Source organism: Astatotilapia calliptera, chromosome 23, assembly GCF_900246225.1.
Source record: "Astatotilapia calliptera chromosome 23, fAstCal1.2, whole genome shotgun sequence".
Taxonomy (NCBI): domain Eukaryota; kingdom Metazoa; phylum Chordata; class Actinopteri; order Cichliformes; family Cichlidae; genus Astatotilapia; species Astatotilapia calliptera.
In genome coordinates this window covers 37034887-37053736 of record NC_039323.1, presented here as the reverse complement: position 1 = coordinate 37053736, position 18850 = coordinate 37034887, and the positions used below count along the sequence as shown (strand labels likewise).

Sequence of the window (18850 nt, the reverse complement as noted above, 5' to 3'; positions counted from 1 at the left end):
CATGATATATATAACTAATCATTTCATGCCACTTCTGGCTTGACACCGCATGCAAAAATGTACCATTTGCCATCACACTGTTACATACCTACCAATGAATGATGATGGTATGGTATGGTAGTGGTTGCTTAGGCAATAGGCTAATATTGAAGTGACACTAAGGAAAACAGTACTCGGTGACCACATCACGACCAAAATTATTGCAACTGCGTGCAATCTGGTTGTTTCTAAAATGACTCTACTCTTTGTAGAGTCATTTTAGAGTGCGAGCGGTTGTAGACCTGTTCTGCACCTCACTTTAGAGTCAGGCTACTATCAGTTTAGAGTTAAGTAGGGTCAATTATACGCAATCTGTTTGTGATAATATGACAATTAACTGTGCTAAATCAGTGAAAAGGCAAATCTGTTGCCGTCTGTTGCAAATCTCTTGCCAACTACACAAAATACTTATATTCAGAGTCTAGCCAAAACTTCATAGATTTGAAACAGAAATTCCTCCACAACAAAAGTAGTGCTGCAGGATGGCAATTTAACTGCAAAATGACATTGGCGCAAAACAACCATTCTGACAGCTGGTTGACGAATGGTTGTAGGCTATGCTGGTTATATTCCTAAGTCCCCTACAGCAAAGAAACACATCACAGATCTCAGACTGCAAAGTGTTGGCAATCTGTCTGCATTTATTTCATTAGATAGAAATTATTTGAAGACCTTTATCAACCTGCCTGAGAGTGAGTGCAGTCAATCCAAGTCAGTTTGTGACAGTCTGGAGACAGATTTCCAGTGGTCGCCGCAACTCCTTGCATCTGTCACCTAAACTGAAAAAAATTCAGTATAATCACAGAGCAACCACCAATTTTTCCGGGTCGCATGGATGTTTCTAACTTAAAGACACTTTGTACCAACATGTTGAGAAAAAAAGACCTATTTTTTCATGTATTCAGAGAGTATAACTGAATGCAATCCTTACTATATAGTAAAGAAAGCAATAAAAAAAACCTTTTGGCAGTAGAAATAGAAAATCAGTTGGGATTTGCAGAACCACCAAAACAGCAGCCCAGTTCTGCTCCACCAAATCTTTTCCTAATTCATCTCATCTCGTTCCAGAGCAGCATCTAGAATCACACATGCTGCAACAGCACAGGAAATCTCACTATTTATATTCAATGACTTTTCCCCTCTGATTACAAGTCAGGAAACTCTGCATTTGAAGTCTGTTGATCGATATTACACAGCACTTAAACGTCCCCCCGTGGGTGAAAAATCTTTTCATCTTTAATCAATTTCACATACGTGTGTCGTCATCTACATTTGCTACCTTCATCTATCAGAAGAAAGTCATTAAAACTGCATTTACTGCAGCAACGGTGGCATAAATAAACAAATCAACTGTCGGATTAGTTATAAGTTAAAACAGGACCACATTCTAGTATTCATCAAGACTTTTTTTTCTTACCTGCATTGCTTTACATTGTGTTTTAAAATGTGCTTGAAATGAGAGACCCAGTGATTGTCCCATTGGGTCAGTGCCTCTTATCTGCTGATATAATCAAGCCTGACAAAGGTAGAGGTTTTCTGACCTTCGTGAGTACCTACATGCAGGTGCAATGCAAGAACACTTAAGCCATTAAGCATAAAAATAGAAAACATCATCAAACCAGACTGTCTAGAAAATAGATGCTAAAGCTCAATTTATGATTAATAGGTCTACCCAGAGATGGAAAGTATTGCTGGCACAGGCAAGAGGCAGTATATCTTAATACTCAAGTGCTCTGGCCAGTTCGTGATGCTATTTTCTGCTAAGGGGGACAAACGCCTTGAGCCATTTTTCCTGTTTGCTGAGGCAGATATGATGTTGTGGGTGGGAGGAGAAGCAGAGCAGCACATGGTCACTGTGGTAAAATAGCTCGTCTTCTAAGGTCAAGCCATGATCTGAAACATGGCTGGTATCAGTGCTGCACTCACTGCTGCTCCGCTGGATCTGTTGACGAAAATTAGCCATCTTTGGTCGATAGAGCCTATCATCTCGTGACTGTCCCTGTCATTACTGTACTTATGTAAAACACTAATGGGAGCATCCCACCGCCAAGTATCCCTACCAATCACCACCAGCGACCCCCACCCCTTTCTAATATGACAGTAAAGATTTATACCTCCACACTGCAGGGCATATTAACCATTTGGGACAGTGTGCCGTTTTGTAACCACTTTCATCTGTAATAACCCAAGGTAAGACACCATCATATTTCATCCCCTCTGTGAATCTTAAATGAACCTGCTCACTTTTCCCCCCTTCCTCTGATGCTTTGCCCAAACTCCCCCTACCTTCATTTCTCTCCCATTCTCTATCCTCCTCTCTCCCTTTATCTTTATCTCACTCTGTCTTCCTCTCCTCTCGGGCCCTCGACTCATCTGGAGACTTGCCAGGAATGCAGATAGGATCACTCACAGATGTACAATAACTTGAGGGGAATAAATATGCCCTAATTGAGAGAAATGATGTAATATTGATCCCAGGGCCTCTGAACCTTTGGCATCGACGGAGCGTTCTGCCGAGCCCGTGACATTTAGAGGGATGGCTGGTGTGTACGTGAGTGTGAATGTATGTGATATTGGGAATAGGTGTTGTACAGCCAGAGAGACTTTTTTTTTCTTTGTGAAACTAAAAATGTGTCTTGTGGTGTGTTGAGAACTTCCTGCCTCAAATGATAACCCTAGTGTAAGGTAGAAGTGCAAGGATGATGTTTTCCCACCTGAGAATGTACTGAACACAACACTGAGCTGCTCCACCGTATAAAATAATGCTTTTTAAAAAAATTCACTCTTAATTCGACCATAATTCACCAAATGAACATCATGCTATGATAAATAAAACTTGGAACTAGTTCTTGGAACCATAATCTTGAAGGGAAAATGTTTGCTGAGATGATAGATTAATTGAGAAGGACTAACAGAATTCATGTGTTAGTTTTTGTACGTAATTGGCTAAGCAGACAGACTGGATATCCAAAATCGTTCAAAGCTTATATGCTTCTCTGCAGTCCTCTAAGAAACCAATGACCCAGCTGTTTTACATGCTGTGACCATAGACAGTATCAAACATGGACTACTATGGGCTCTTCTGACACCGTCCATTGGTTTCTCGAATCTCTTTTTGACACCTTGAGACGGGGCATTTCTGTCCCAATCTTGGTTTAAAAAAAAACACGGATGTGACCAGCAAGGGTGGGTCTGGATGTGAAACATCACACTCTGGATGTCTGGAGTTTTGATCTCCTCCATACCTGCTTCATACCCTGGAGGACGGGGCTGTGGCTCCCCACACTCCCTAGCAGATCGTTACATGGAGAAACCTTTGGAATGCAAGCATGCTGATCCACACAGGTGTGCACACAGGTGTACACACAGGTGTTCACAGACGCGGACTACAGCTTTCTTGGCTGCTGCCTCAAAGCACATTGTGCGCTGTCTATCTTGCGTGCTGCACAATATCGTTTATTACTTAGTATCTACTGATATTTACTGCTAGCTAGTTTATTGTGATGGTGCCGGTTTTTTTTATTATGTTGCTCTTTGTTGTTTGCTTTCTCTTCTGTTTTTTTTCCTCCATACAGGTGACCTGGGTGTTTTGGGGTTTTTTTGTTGTTTGGTTTTTTTTTTTTCTTTCTTCCCCCCCCCCCTTCTCACCGTCTCTTCTCCCCTTTGGTTTTCTTTCTCTCCCTCTCTTTCTTTCATTCTTTCTCCCTGTCCAATCCCCCAGTCATGTCTGTCCCGTTTGTAGGAACTGAAAATAAAATAAATTCATAATTATAATAAAGGTCAATCAAATGGACCAATATGGCAAGGCCATGATGATCCACTTGGTAAAATAAATCCGCTTGGCATCTTTCTTGGCCTTAAGACAACAATTCTGATGGCTAAAGATCCAAACGGGACAAAAAAAAAAAAAAAAAAAAAAAGAAACATCACAGTCATTGCTAAACGACTTGTGATTAGTAAGTCGTTAGCCAATGAGCGTACCAGGGATAGTCCTCATTTTTGAAGCATTGTATGACCAAGATTCATAAATACAGACCCAAGATGAGCAACTGAGACCATAAGCCTGCCAGGAAAGTTTTTACAAAGGTCAAGAAAGAAACCCGTTTCCTGGCCTTCAGATAGATTGCTGGTTTAAGGCTGATTCACATAATCGTGACACTGACCCCTGTAGGCTCTGTGTAGGTCCAGCAGACACCCATGCCCTTTCCTTTAGGCCATCTTGCTTTTTTTTAGAGCATGATAACATGAATGTCTCCTGGTTGTCATCTTCTGTTCAGCCTTTGGGGAGACCTCAAGCAGAGTCTAGCTACATGTCGTCTTGTTCGGAAGGAATTCTTGTTCATATAAACAAAACTCTTTGTGGACGGATTAAATTCAGAACAGGAATGGTTGTACCTTCTGTAACAGGTCCTTAGCACTCTTTTTGATATCAGATTTTGGAATAACACATGCATCTTTATTGGAGGCTTCACATTTCCTAAAAGATCAATTTTGCATTCAGAGAACCTGGTCTTAAAAAAAAGTCAATTTCACAGCATAATTTATAGATTTCAAATTGGGGTGATCATTATATCTACCTGACCCTTCAGCATTCACATCCGTTCTCTAGGACCTTTGGTATTTACCTTTAAAATGATCTACTACACATGTCTCTCTATCTGTTGCATGGTTTACCTTCATTCCACTGTGGACTACCAGTAGAAAACCCAAGACATCAATACTAATCATTAAAATATTGAAAATGATACCTTAATCAATGGGAGGTGATTCCAACAGCCCACCATTAGGATTTCAAATCCATACAACTAAAGGAAGAAACCTGTTTTAGAATAATGGGATGAGGACTCATGATCATAGACTGATCGTCGAGCAACGACTTTACATTTCAAAAGCATCTGCTGTAGCTCCGACTTTCAACTGCATTCTGCCAGCGTGGTGAAAGTTGACATTTTGTCTGCTGCTAGGTGCAGTTAATCATTTCTTCCTAATGATGCTTTGTTTTGACAGAGGATGCAACAACCCACAAATTCATTATATCTCTCAGTTTAGATTTTAGATTTAATGCGAGGGTAAGTCAGCTTAGAGGAAATGGGAGTCTCACAGCAACCTGACCTGCACAGGAATAACAGCCCAACCTCATCATTACCAAATGATTACAAAATCTAATTTGATGTGGCTACTGACTTATAAGTTAATTCAGGAAAATAATGGTTTTGTTCTGACTGAGGTACCCTCTGTTTATGTCAGTGGACTATGTAACTCCATCCTGTGAGTGACTGAGGACCAATTTCCAGTTGAAGTTGTTATTATGTACACACCAATGAATAGATTAGAAAGTTCAGCCTCTGAGAGCAGTGCAGACCCGCAGATTGCAATAGAGACTAAAACAAATGGATTTTCACAATCAGTCTTTCTGAGATGATGTGATAAGGTTTTAACTTTTGCAGTGCACACATTAGTGGTTAGAAATCTATTACTCAAAAAATTAAAGGAACACTTTTCAATCAGAATATAGCGTCAAGTCAGTTAAACTGCTGGGAAATTGATCTGGTCAGTTAAATAGCAGAGGGGGTTGTTGATCGGTTCCAGTTGCTTTGATGTTAATGAAATTAACAACAGGTGGACCCCCCAAAACAGGAATGGTTTTACTTTTTTTTTTTTGACATTTGTTCTCTCATCATCTTTTCTGACTGTTTTGTATTTAGCTATGGTCAGTGTCATAACTGGTAGTGAGGTGATACCTGGGATTGTGGAGACCTCAAGTATAGCCTAGCTACATATCTTCTGGTTTCTATTAAATTGTTTTCTCATATAAACAAAACTCTTTGTAGAACGATAAAATTCAGAACATGGATGGTTGTACTTGCTGTAACAGGTGATTATCGCTTTCTTTTTGATATCAGATTTCTGAATAATGCATGGATCTTCTAACCTCCTCTGGTGGGCCCTGTGCTCATTGTGCAGCATTATGGAGCCTTACTGGCATTTGCCATAGGACACCAGAAACTGCAGGTCCACCACTGGCACCCTCTGCTTTTCACAACTGGGAGCAGGTTTTCCCTGAACACATGTGACAGATGAGAAAGGGTCTGGAGCAGAGATGGGCTCCAGAAAAAAGTAATCTGATTACAGTAACGCGTTACTTGTAACGCGTTACTGTAATCAGATTACTTTTTTCAAGTAACGAGTAAAGTAAGGGATTACTATTGCAAAAACGGTAATTAGATTACCTTTACTTTCCCACAGGAACGCTGCGTTACTGCTTTACTAAAACCGTGACATTTTTGTGAGAATGTCGCATGACAGTGACATAAGAGTAACGGTCGTGACAACAGCTGTGTGCAGATCAACAGTGGATCATATATCGAGTACGGGAGAGAGTATGAGCGTGCAGCGTTTAAAGTAGAGCTGGGCGATAGAACGATAACGATATGTATCGCGATATAACTTTTTCTCGATAGAAAAATTAACCTATCGCGATAGACCTCGCCGCTCTTGTCCTCTTAAAAAAACAAAACAAAAACAAAAAAACAGCCAATCCAAATTAAGTAGCGCAGAGCCGAACCAATCACAGCCGCAGCGTCACGTCACGTGACTTGTTACGTACAGCACAAGTGCCAAGCCGCACATGTGTATTTGTTTGGGAAGCAGCCAGCCACCGTACCGCCCGGGTAATGAAGGAAATGAGTGTGCCGACTAGAAAAATCAACCGAGCGTGACCGAAGAGAAAACAGATGATGGTTCCAATGCCGGAGAGATTGTCAAACGGAAGAGCCATAGAAGTTCCGTAGTGTGAAGGTATTTCGGCTATTTCAAGTCTGACAAAAAACAGAGTGGTAGTAGTAAATTTTGTAGTAAATTGTGCCGAAAGCAAGTCTGGAAATACAATAAACTGGTGCGTGCGCTACGTCCAACAGGTACCCGGGTATTTTTGAAAACGCAGATTTTTCTATGCGTTTGCACCTTTCGTCCACACGTAAACGGCGTTTTTGGTCACTGAAAACGAAGATTTTTAAAAACTCCGGCCAGGGTGGATATTTTTGAAAACTCCGTTTTTGCATTTACATGTGGACTAGAAAAACGGAGAAAACGCAGTGTCAAAGGTGTGCGCATTTTTTGACGTCACACTGTGCGCCACGTTATTGTTTCGGTGAAATGAATTTCTACAATACTGTTACTGTTAATTCTACTCTCTGCAGTGTTTAAATGCTTACATATACACACAGTTACTGTCCCTCCACACATATGACTCGGTTCTGCTTCTATGCCCCAGCTTTGTTTACTTTTTCCCACCAAGGCTTCTAGACTTCTGATTGGCCAACATTTCTGCACGGTTAGGAATCTAGCGCCACCTGCTGCTTTGGCATGTTCATAGCAGCGTTTTCCTTCATTTCTGCCTTTATGTGTGGACGGGATTATTTTTTAAAACGAAAACGGAAAATCTCCATTTTCAAAAATACCCGTGTACGTGTGGACGTAGCCTCAGTCTCTGACTGGAAGCGCTAATTCGTCATTCGGCTTTTGTCAGACTAAAGTAACTGTTAAAACTGTTTGAAAAGCTCAGCTATACAACAAGGAGAGATTGAGAATTTCCTTTTAGTTCTCAGTTTATTTGATATTGACAAAAGTTAGTCAATTTTGTCTGTTCTTCTGTAAAACAAACTAAGATTTATTTTTAGAATTAATATTTTGTTTCTAAGTGGAATTGACAATTTAGTCGTCTGTTTCGTTTGTTCTATTTTGAAACTTAAACGCTTTAGCGGCTGCCTTTTGTGTAGTTTGCAATATTTGCCTTTATTTATCTGAAAAAGTCTCATGTTCCTTAAGTACATCTACCCTGTTGAACTTATTATGGGAAATAAATATTTAAATAAAAACAAGCTGCTGATTATTTCACATTTTACTTGTGAGCAACGGCACATTTAAATCTTACAAATATAGTTATTTGGCTTATATCGTGATAGATATCGTTATCGCCTGAAATGAAAAAAACATATCGTGATATGAAAAAATCTTATATCGCCCAGCTCTAGTTTAAAGCATGGAAGTACTGACCTTACTTTAAGTTTGATTCCATAAAAAGTGACAAAAACATTAGTGTCCATTGTGTGTGGGAAGAAAACTTCTTTTTAAAGCAAAAAAAACCCCTAAACTTCCAAGCAAGCACCGAGTGCGACATAATGGGAAACTCACAGAGAAACTGCCGTATCCTTCCACTGACTGCTGCGGCACACCTGCACCAGGGTATACCTCCGCCTACCCAACTCCTGCTTTACAGGTGAAAATAGAGCAAAAAGACCGCTAGTCTTTGATTTTATTTATTTTCTGCTGTGTTTTACTTGCATCTATTTGAAAGACTGAGTGTAAACACACAAAAAAAAAAAAATTTATGTGCTGGAATGTGTAGAAAATAGGTTTAAATATTAAACACATTTCTTCCAGTCAGAGAATGTTGCATGTAATTACATTTTTGCTTGATGCATAAAGTTAAAAGATTAAAACTAATAAAACTATAAAAGTTTTAAAAAGAGACTTTTCCATTTGATTACATTTTATATGATGGATTATGCAGAAAAAGTAGAATTGGGCTGAAAGATCTATCGCTTTATTACCTATTCAGGTTGTAAATCGTGTTTTTAAAAAGTAACTAAGTAACTAAGTAATTAATTACTTTTGAAAATAAGTAATCAGTAAATTAACAGGATTACTTTTAGGGGGAAGTAATCAGTAATTAGTTACTGATTACTTTTTTCAAGTAACTTGACCAACACTGGTCTGGAGAAGCTGTGGAGAACGTTATTCTGCCTGTATCCCTGTTCAGCATGGCTGGTTTGGGGGTGGGTCTGAGGAGGCACAGATCTCTAGAGGCTAGCCAACAGGACCTAGATTGCCATTAGTTGGTTAGTTGCCTTAGATCCATTGCCAGACCCTACACGGGTGCAGTGGGCCCCTCCTGGTGCTTGATAATGCCCATTGAGTGTGCAGGAAGATCCTTTAGGATGAAGGAATTGATACCATTGACTGGCCCCACACTGGCCTGACATACATCTAACAGAACACCTCTGGCACATTATGTTTTTGGTCCATCCAAACCAGTTTGCACCTCTGACTGTCTAGGAGCCCAGTGATGCCCTGGTCTAGATCTGGGAGGAGATCCCCCAGGACACCATCCATTGTCTCATAAGGAGCGTGCCCTTATGTCAGGCATGCACACAAGAACATGGGGGCCTAGATGTACCATTTTGAGTAGCTGCAATAAAAGTTTGGCAAAAAAAACTAGCCTGCTGCATCATTTTTCGTCTGTGATTTTCAGGGTGTCTGAATTCAGGCCTCTGTAGGTTGATAATTTTCATTTCCGTCGACTGACGTCTGTATCAGTATAGATTTCCAGGACTATTTTTTTTCCAGTTGTATATATATTACATCAGAAAAATGCTGGTCAGTACAAACAGGACAAAAAAAAACACCATAGCATGGGCATGTACCAGCAATAAAAACCTGCAATAGGCTACCACTCATCATCTATACGTATTCTACATCTATAAACACAAAGTGGAATGATGCTACATTGAAGAAAAGATAAGCACACATGAAGGTTTAATTATACTGGAACCTACGCCTGGCATCGGTACTTCAATTCAATGCTGTGATGTTTGGTTGCTCATTGTGGGTGTTTTGTGCAGACTCGTCAAGTTCTTCCACAGCAAAGTGAGAAAACATTTCTTTGTAGACCTGGCTTTGTGTACTGTTAATTGGAAGTAAAAGTGTGTTCAGACAGAATGGGAAGCAAATGCTAGATGTGGCATGATGGCTTGTAAGGTCAGTGGAAAAAAACACAAGTGGGCGTGAAAAGATGCAAATTGCTCCTGTTTTGCAAAATGTTAGTTTGAGCAAATGCACATGAATGGTGCCAAACCAAACAATGAAAACACAGTCCAAGACTAAAGCCACTCAATAGTTGCGTCTACCTTCCTTTGGCCACAATTTAGTGCAATCCGAGAGTGTAAAAAGATGTCCTGTACACAGAGAGAAAGCCATTCAAAATGTTGCAGACATATCAACTGGTTTCTGGAGCATCCTAAATGGAGTACAGGGATCTACTTTTACCAGGGTGTATTCTTGACCTTTGACCCTTTCCTGTGTTCACAATTTGTTGTTGCGCTACCCCACATTGTTAACTGAAAACCATAAATTCACTTCCATCCGCCCAGAGACTATCAGAATACACTTTGGGAAACAAACAAAATCCAAAACAAAGAAGTTTGGGATGAAAAAGCGAACACACCAAAATAATCAATTTAATCACTGAAACAGAAAACAACTCTTGAGATTTGCAAAATATTAGAGACTGGTGATGTAGAACAGCTTCTTAAAGTGAAGCACTTGTTTTTAATCTTGAAAGATTAGGTAGAATTTGAACAGGAGGCTCAATAAAAAAGAAAATAAAAAAGTTTGGTTTTTTTCCTCTGCTGCAATTTCAGAAAACTCGCTGTCGAACGATAATGTCAAGTGGCAGGGGATGAAGTGTGATATCCCGAGGATTGAGGTGAAGGGATTGAAGTTTCAACAGCCAATCAAGATCACAGGGGATCTTTCTGGGTTTTCCCTGAATGAACATCACAGGCGGCGTGCCACAGTGGTCGTAAATTCAATCTAAGCTGAAGTAAAATGTCAGGATAGGTAGGCCGGGAGTGACATGTTAGCTCTGCATAGAAAATAGGATTATAACAAATCAAATCTGGAAGACGCAGCAGCAGAATAAAGGCCCAAAAAAGCTGGTTGGTTAGGGTTCAATCCATGGTTGAGTCCGCTTTACGAACATAGATGAAAAACGAACGAATTTAGTAAGATTACCAAAAACATATTCATGCATAAAGGAAACGAACCTCCCCCCAACCCTAAATTGTTAAACTATTTACAAAGCGTATAGATTAGCAGTACAGTAGAAACACTTGTCCTGCAGTAAGTCTGCTTAGCTGTACTCCAGTCGATTATGTGTACAAGACAGAGTGAAAGCAGTGTGCAGTGACATGTCAGACTGAATTACAGACGCGAACTGTATCTGATCTGTCCCACAGAGAAAGCAGCGGAGAGACATGCCCACTGAGGGCCTGCATGAGAAGAGCATTTACACAACATGTTTTAATCAAGCATTTTAAATTTAATCAGTTATAACTGAGGAAGCACATCCATTAGGAGACAGAGAAGTGGACGGAAAGTGCATGCTGATTAATTGGGACCCCCACTCCACAGATCCCTCTGCTCTCTCCGTTCTTCCCTCGAGTTCCGCAGCGAGCGCTTGAAAAGTGTATCTCCGCATTTGCCTTTTCACACTCTCGTCGCTCTCCCCGTCTCACCTGCCTAATTAACTGTCAGCTGAAGCCATTTGTTCTTCTATATTTTATGGAAGAAAGAATAAAAATAAATAAATAAAATTCCACCCGAGCTGCCATAAACCCTGAAAGGATATGCTGGGTTTGACTGGGCTCTCTGTGGATGATAAAAGCGCACTAGGCCAACACTGAGAAGAAGTGATAGGAGCTTGTACTGGCAGAGAATCAAATAGGTGTTCATATATTATGTACACAGTGCTGCTGACTCTGTGTAGAATATCAAAGGGTGCAGAGGTGGGTGAGGAGCATTAAAAAAACCCTACAGAATTCTGGCTAATCCTTAACCAGTTAAAACTAAAATGCAAATTTAAAGGGGATCTTTCATGCTGTTACAGTGGCAGGATTCTCATATGAAACATGGAAAGATTCAAATCATGAAGTCAGAGTATGAATAAGTAATATATATGTGGGGCGATCATGGCTCAAAGAGTTGGCAGTTTGTCTTGTAACCGGAAGGTTGCCGATGTGGCTAAACTGTAGCTTGCCTCCACCAGTGTGTGAATGTGAGAGGAATTGTAAAGCGCTTTGAGGGCCCCGAAAAGCGCTATATAAATGCATCCATTATTATTATTATTATTATTATTATTATTATTATTATAATTATATAAGCCAAAAGCTCAAATTTCATACTGTTTATTCCACTTTTGGCTCTGTATGACATCACTGAGCGCATACATGCCTAATATGGCACAGACACGGAACGGAAGCCACACCCACAAACCATCTTTTATGAGGGGCAGCCAATCAGAAGAGAGTTACCTTAAAGGGATAGTTCATGGAGCTTAAACATGAATTGCTGTACAGATAATAAAAAAGATAGATAATTCTGAATAATGCAATGCTACTTTATTACAGGCATGTGCTCAAAAATGTGCATAATAGGTGCCCTTTAAATGCAGCCTGGTACAATTAGCAGTGAAAATGAAGGGCTCAAAATATTCTTTTGATGAAAAATACAGTAAAAGTACAGTTTAGTAAAAACATATCTTTTCTACCTTTATTGCCTGTTCTCAAAGCTATCAGGTAATGGATTTTGCAAACCATCATTATCCACTAAGAAAACTTAATCAGATGAAGAAAACCAGGGAGACTTTTATCCATCATCAATTTAAGGCTACAATGACTTGCACCTATTTTCCCATTGCCACGTTTTACCTCTGCGAGACCGTTTTGTTCATCGCCCATGACAAATTTACTTCAAAGGAAGCCTCCATCGTGACCCATTTTCTCTTCCACCAACAGCCGAGCTTTTGCCCAATAAGGCACAAAGCGGGAATTTTCCCATGAGCCCCCCTTGCATCCAAAGCTGGTAAGGCGAACGAAAGGTACCGAGGCGGCCACATGAGGCGGAATTGGAGGCAATCACTTGGAGTGCTGCTAACATAATACACTGAAGATGATACGAAGAGAGATTATGTACTGACTCATTAAAGATGAACAAACACAAGCTGCATCAGTGTTGCACAAAATAACCAAGATAGATGTGATGAGTGTGAATACAATGAAAAGGCATAGGATTGGAGGAGAAAGAAACACAGCGGACACGGCTTTTATACCAAGTGAATCACTTTCTTTTTCATATACAGATGTGATAAATGACTCATCCTTTTCTATCTTCTATCCTTCCTGATAAAAACTCAAGGTCCATTCACAAAAGGGCCAGGAAAGTAAAAAGACCTAATTGAAATATTGCATATTGAACAGTGCTTGGTAGGGATGTCACCAGAACTGATATTTCCAGTAGCTTTCTATACCACAATTCTGAAAACAAGAGGGCACTTTCCTGATACCATGGGTAATATAGGAGGCAATTATACAGAGTGGGATTTTTACTAAGATAATAATAATTGGTACTAAAAATTAGATATTCATTTGCAAAGCTGTTTATACCAACAATGACATCTTTCCCTCCTCCTCCTGCAGACACACGACTTCACACAGCAGCTACAGACAGACAGGCACACAGTCCCTCTTATCCCTAGCCCCTCCCACCACCAGCAGCTGAACTCTTGAACAGCAGCAGAACAAACTTGCTAAAGCAACTTAAAGACCGACACCCCTGTCTTTGTGAGAAATTTCTAGGGGCCTGTAAATCTCCTGTTTCAGCAACGACGAAACTGTTATCATTAATATTGACCAAGCTGGTGTTAACATTACCATTTAACTATTAGCTCTCTGGCAAGTCATGATCAGGATAGGGGCTAGCAGCTATGGCTAGTGTTAACATTATTGTTGGAGCTAGGCAGTCCTGCCCATCTGAAATGATAACGGACAGCGTTAATTTAACAGGCAGAAATGTGTTATGGTCTGTAAGAGCAACTAGACAAAAACAGTGGCGGTCAATAACAACAAACTTAACAACTATTTTATCAGCTATGATCATACTGCCAACTCAAAACCTTAATGTAGAACATGAAAAAAGCTAATTATATTTAACATTAATTGCCTGATAGATACTGAAGAAAAAAAGAACAGAGCAAAAGCAAAGTGGTAATACGTAGAAGTAACTCCTCAATAAAAAATATTGTATCCAAGAGAAACAATGTGGTGCATATTCATAGAGGAAGAGCAGAATATCCCCAGCAACAGCAAGGCGACATTTACCAAGTATTACACTACAAATTAAGAAACTACCATTGGGGTTGTTACCTAATAATATCTGACTCTAAAACTTTCATCCTACATGGACAAAATAAGCACATCACTCCAAAAAACCAAAGCTAAAGTAAAGTAGAACAGGACCTACTTTGAAGCGCCAACTGGCTAATCTAGAAATCTGAAGCAATGCCATTGTGTAGCGCAAGCTAGTGCGACACTGTATCCTCATAAAACAAGCGATCACTGTAGGGAATGAAACGAGATTTCTTACCTATTGCCATTTCTATGATGCTCATTTGGCTCTCTGAAGGGAAAAGGATTTTTGGCGGCTTGTCTGTCAGGGGAGCTGTGAAAACACAAACAGAAAGAAAGAGAGAGCGCATTAAATTCCACATCTTTTCTCCTCGGTGGACTGTGGGAGTATGATTTATTCATTAAAGGCCACAATAAAAGCGTCCTTTAAATGGGAGCAAACACATGGAAATATATATATTTAAATAGTGGACAGAAGAAGAAGGAGAAGAAGGATGAATTACCCAGTCAAAGCTTTAAATATCAGTGTGCATGCTTTCAAAGCAGAAGCTACTTCAGTACTAATGCCACTCATTCTTTGAGTAAGTCACGATACGGTGCCAACACGGAATACATTACAAGCTGTTTTGTATATACAGGGGCTGTGCAGCTACTCAACCATTTCCAAAAACACCGTGTAATGTCAGGTAAAAAAACAAAACAAAAACATTTGCAGCTGCAGTGGGCACGGGAAGGTCGAGAGCTGCAGGAAGAGATGCTGTCCTTTCAGCTGTGTACAGCTCATAATGACTGCAACACGGGAGTTTCACAAATGCTTACAGTACAGCAACAGCGGTAATATTAAAATTAACCTAAGAAAAACAAAACCGCCCGAGACCAGCAATGAGATATAAATGATCAATATGTCAGCCACGAGCACGTTGCTGATTTAAAAGCCTATCACATTTGACACGAGAACAGCCTTCGGTCCCAACTCCCTTCGAAATGCACCAACTCCAATTAGACAGCTGCTGAGTAACAAAAGACGTGCACTTAGAGGCTCCTCATTATAATGATTCCCTAATTGGTTCTAGTCTTCAAAGTGGCATCGGAGAGGTTTTCTATCTTTGCACGCTTGGAAATACTCGGAGGGTTGAGGCTTTTTTTTCTTTTTCCATACAAATGAGTTGCGGTTTGACTGCAGCAGCGATCGTTGAGGTGAACCTGGGAAAAATGAGCCTGGGTTTAGAGAGTCGATCGACAAGATGGAGGCGAGTTTTTTGGAAATTTAAACTGAGCTGAAATCCCACGTAATATAATTCAGCACAACGCGAGATGGTATCATAAAATGTGTTATCCCAACAACCGATCCTTCGTGGGCACTCAGATCTTCATTTGGCCTCTGTGTAGAGCAGCAAATAGCAGCTGGGAGCTTTATGATGCAACTCAAAACCCTTTGAAAATGATTTCTCACTGATGCTGCAGGCAAGATTCTGTCTTGACGAGGCCAGTAAAACACATTATAAAAATTATACTATTTTGGTCGAAGTATTTGGCTCGTTTTTCAAGAAAAGGATAGTTTTACATCACCCATTTTAGCAGGTGATGTAACTGGTACTTATATCACTTGGTACATGGAAGTTTCTTATTAGTATCTATAGCTTTGTAACAAATAGTGCTTACACTTTATTTTAAGGAGCTTGTGGTCAACAGTTGTTGCTAATTAGCATCCACAGTGGTAGCGCATTCCTCCTTTGGCTGTCACTATGAAGTACTTATTTGTAATTTCTGCCTTATTCTGTTATTAAGTAACAGATTTTAATTTTATTAAGGCTTAACGTTAGATTGACCCTGACACAGGGGCTGTAGCTGGCAGCTGTCTGCGTCACTACGTGTTTTTCTGTGTAATCTGACAAATAACATGAATTTTATGTGAACAAACTGACCCTTGAATAAGTCTGCACTCTGGTTTTGGTGAGTGAGGTTTAACTACTTAATTTCTGTTACTTTGGACTAATTTAACAGGTCTGTGCTACGCAGCCTTGCTGTATATGCTAACACTATCAAATGTCATGATTTTGACATTTTCTATAACACTCACATCTACTTTCTCCATTTGTTTGTTTTTCCTCTAATTTACTACATGTGTTCAGTTAATGACTTTACTATTACCAGATCATCTATAATCTCCTAATGTTAACCTTTACAGCAATCTCTTGTGGTCCTAGTGATTCTTTTCTCTTCCTAGTTTCCATTTCTTTTCCATTTTTTCTTCATGAAAGACTCTGTCAGTTTTATTTTCTACCACATGCTAACCTAGTTTGGATAGCTTCTGTCTGCATAACCAAAGTCTGGATTTAAAGTTTTAGATTTTGGATTGGTCACTGTCCAGCACCTGCACAATGATTGTTTTTTTTTTTGTCTCAAGCTATTACATCAATAAAAAAGGAATTAGGAAGTCATTGACCCCAAACTCTAGGTGGCTGTGTAGTGTAGTAGCTTGGTGAAGCAGAATAGAATAAGTGGCTTATAATGACCAAAAAAGAGATAATGTTCTGTGATGATTCATGCTATTACGTAAGCCATTATTTCTAATAGTGAACATGTGCACAATAATATAAAATGTCAGCAGACAATATGCAGATTTACAGTTGCAGTGAAAGTTACAAAGGTCACTCAAATAATTACAAAATGTTGCCTCCTGTTCTGCCACATCTATGGATTTGTTTGTTTAGGCCTTACTAACACAGGCCCAGAGACCCCGCAGCTGTTACGGAAAAATATGTATTCCCTGACAAGTTGATGAGTGGTTGCTGGAGGTTGCAGACAGTGGCTGGATGAAAAATATTATGAGATACTGCAAAAATATCTTATTGCTTTGGTCACTAGTAGATTGCCGCTGTCGCCACAGTATGTATAGAAGACTCCAACTTGTCTGCAAACACTGGCCAACTAGTTAGGAAGTGGAAACCGAGACAATTTGCCTTCAAAGCAAAAGTTGCCCTTTTCAGGGTAGGACGACTTTTCTTTTTGAAGGAAAACATTCTCTAGTGTTTGCCGCTCTTTTTTAAATTTCACTACCGCTCAGGTGTCAGAGGCAAGTGTCTTCCATGCAAACTATTATTGATTGTAGCCATCTCCTCATGACCTAAGTAATCATAACACAGTTTGTGATGCAGCACCATCTTTCATCGATTTCACGTAACCAATACTAGCAAGCTCCAGTAACCACTTGTCCAGTTTCCTGTTTATTGCCGAAAGGTTGGCAATAAACATTTTCCCCTGGTGACCAGATATTGTGGGTCACTAACTGATCCTCTAAGCCTGTAGTGACTGACGCCTCACCGAGTTTATCGGGTTAAGTTGGGTTGGTTATAAAATGTCTCCTGTGCTGAAGCCTCATAACTTGTTGCCCTATTCATCCATCCCTGCCTCCTCCCTAAGAGGTTTTTCAGCTCTAGAAAATAAATACACTACTTAGAAAAGCATCTACAAGGATAGTAGATGTTCTTGCCCAGTAAAGTGTGCACTTTCAACGAAAAAGCAAAAATGACTTGATTGACTCATTTTATTTTTTATATAGTCGATTTAATCTGAAGAGGATGGCTGGACTCTCGGGAGAAAAACATTTTGAAAGCATCATTTTAGAAGGAAAAAAAGGAATAAGAGTTCCAATGTCACAACAACTGACCGACAAAACCATACTGTGGCCTTAAAAAAAAGAAACGCTCATGCAATGAGTAGCAATATGAAAGCAGGAAAATGCCTCGGAGGTCATTAATTACTGTAAAAAAAAAAAAGGTCCGCAGCAAATTATGCCTGTGCCAGGCATATTTCAATGCTGTATAAAAAAATTAAAAAAACCTCATTACCTTAATTACCTTTTTCTTGATGAAATATGCTTAGATTATTTTGTTTCATTATGACATGAAAAGAGAAGTGAGTTTTTTCCACTCCGATGGTTTGTCTTCTGTAAGACAATGCTGATTCTGAGGAGAGGAGATGGTGCATAGGAATGTATTTATAGAAACATGAAAAGAGAACTGAGCCGAGGATACAAACATCAAACATGGAGCCACAGCTCACTGCATATGCTGTTACTGTAAGGTGCATTTGTTGTGTAACTTCAGTTGTACACTGTAGTTTGTATATTAAAACCAAAACAATACTTTGTCATAATTACTCAAATCTATAAGATCCAATCAAACCCAAAGACCTGTTCTGTTGCGCTGCTGCATGAGCAATTTTGTGTCAAATTAATATTGCAAGCACTTCTTCTTTTCAGCTGCTGGAAATTTCATTGGCCGAGCTTTGCATTATGGAGAAGCAATCCTCGCTACTGCCTCCAGTAACACCTGGAGGTAGGAAACCATGATAGCTACTGAAGTTACACAATCGATTGCCAGGATGCGAAAATTGAAAATGTAGCACAGGGTTGGAAAAATCTGAAAGCTTTAAGAGTCCTGCTGGCACCAGCACCAGGAATACCAAAAATGTTTGCCCTGTGGCGTTCATACAGCTGTACACAGCAAAAAAAGTGCGAGAATTAATTTCTAATCATTATTTTAAAGTCAAGAAAATGTGCTCTCTACAGCCAATTAGCTTCTGAATATGTTTGTTCAAATATTCTCAAGGTCTACATACTTCTGGAAATATCTGCGTATATACTGACTTGGGGTTTTCTAACTAGGGACCAAACTCAAAACTTGATTTTATTTGAAAGATCATATCAATCTTCGAATATTACTGTACAGTATTGTGCACCTTGGCCACCACTCTTTTCTTTACATTTGGTTTCCAAGGAATTC

General features: G+C 39.7%; 1 protein-coding gene across 4 annotated transcripts in view; it reads right to left on the bottom strand.

Moving 5' to 3' along the window:
- LOC113015675 (interleukin-1 receptor accessory protein-like 1-B) overlaps nucleotides 1–18850 on the bottom strand; it is a 333561-nt gene that overhangs the window by 115737 nt on the left and 198974 nt on the right. For all 4 annotated transcript variants that reach the window (XM_026157786.1, XM_026157785.1, XM_026157787.1 and 1 more), the window contains one exon: nucleotides 14302–14376. In XM_026157786.1, the coding sequence (XP_026013571.1) occupies nucleotides 14302–14376 (75 nt within the window). The remainder of the gene's footprint in view (nucleotides 1–14301; nucleotides 14377–18850) is intronic.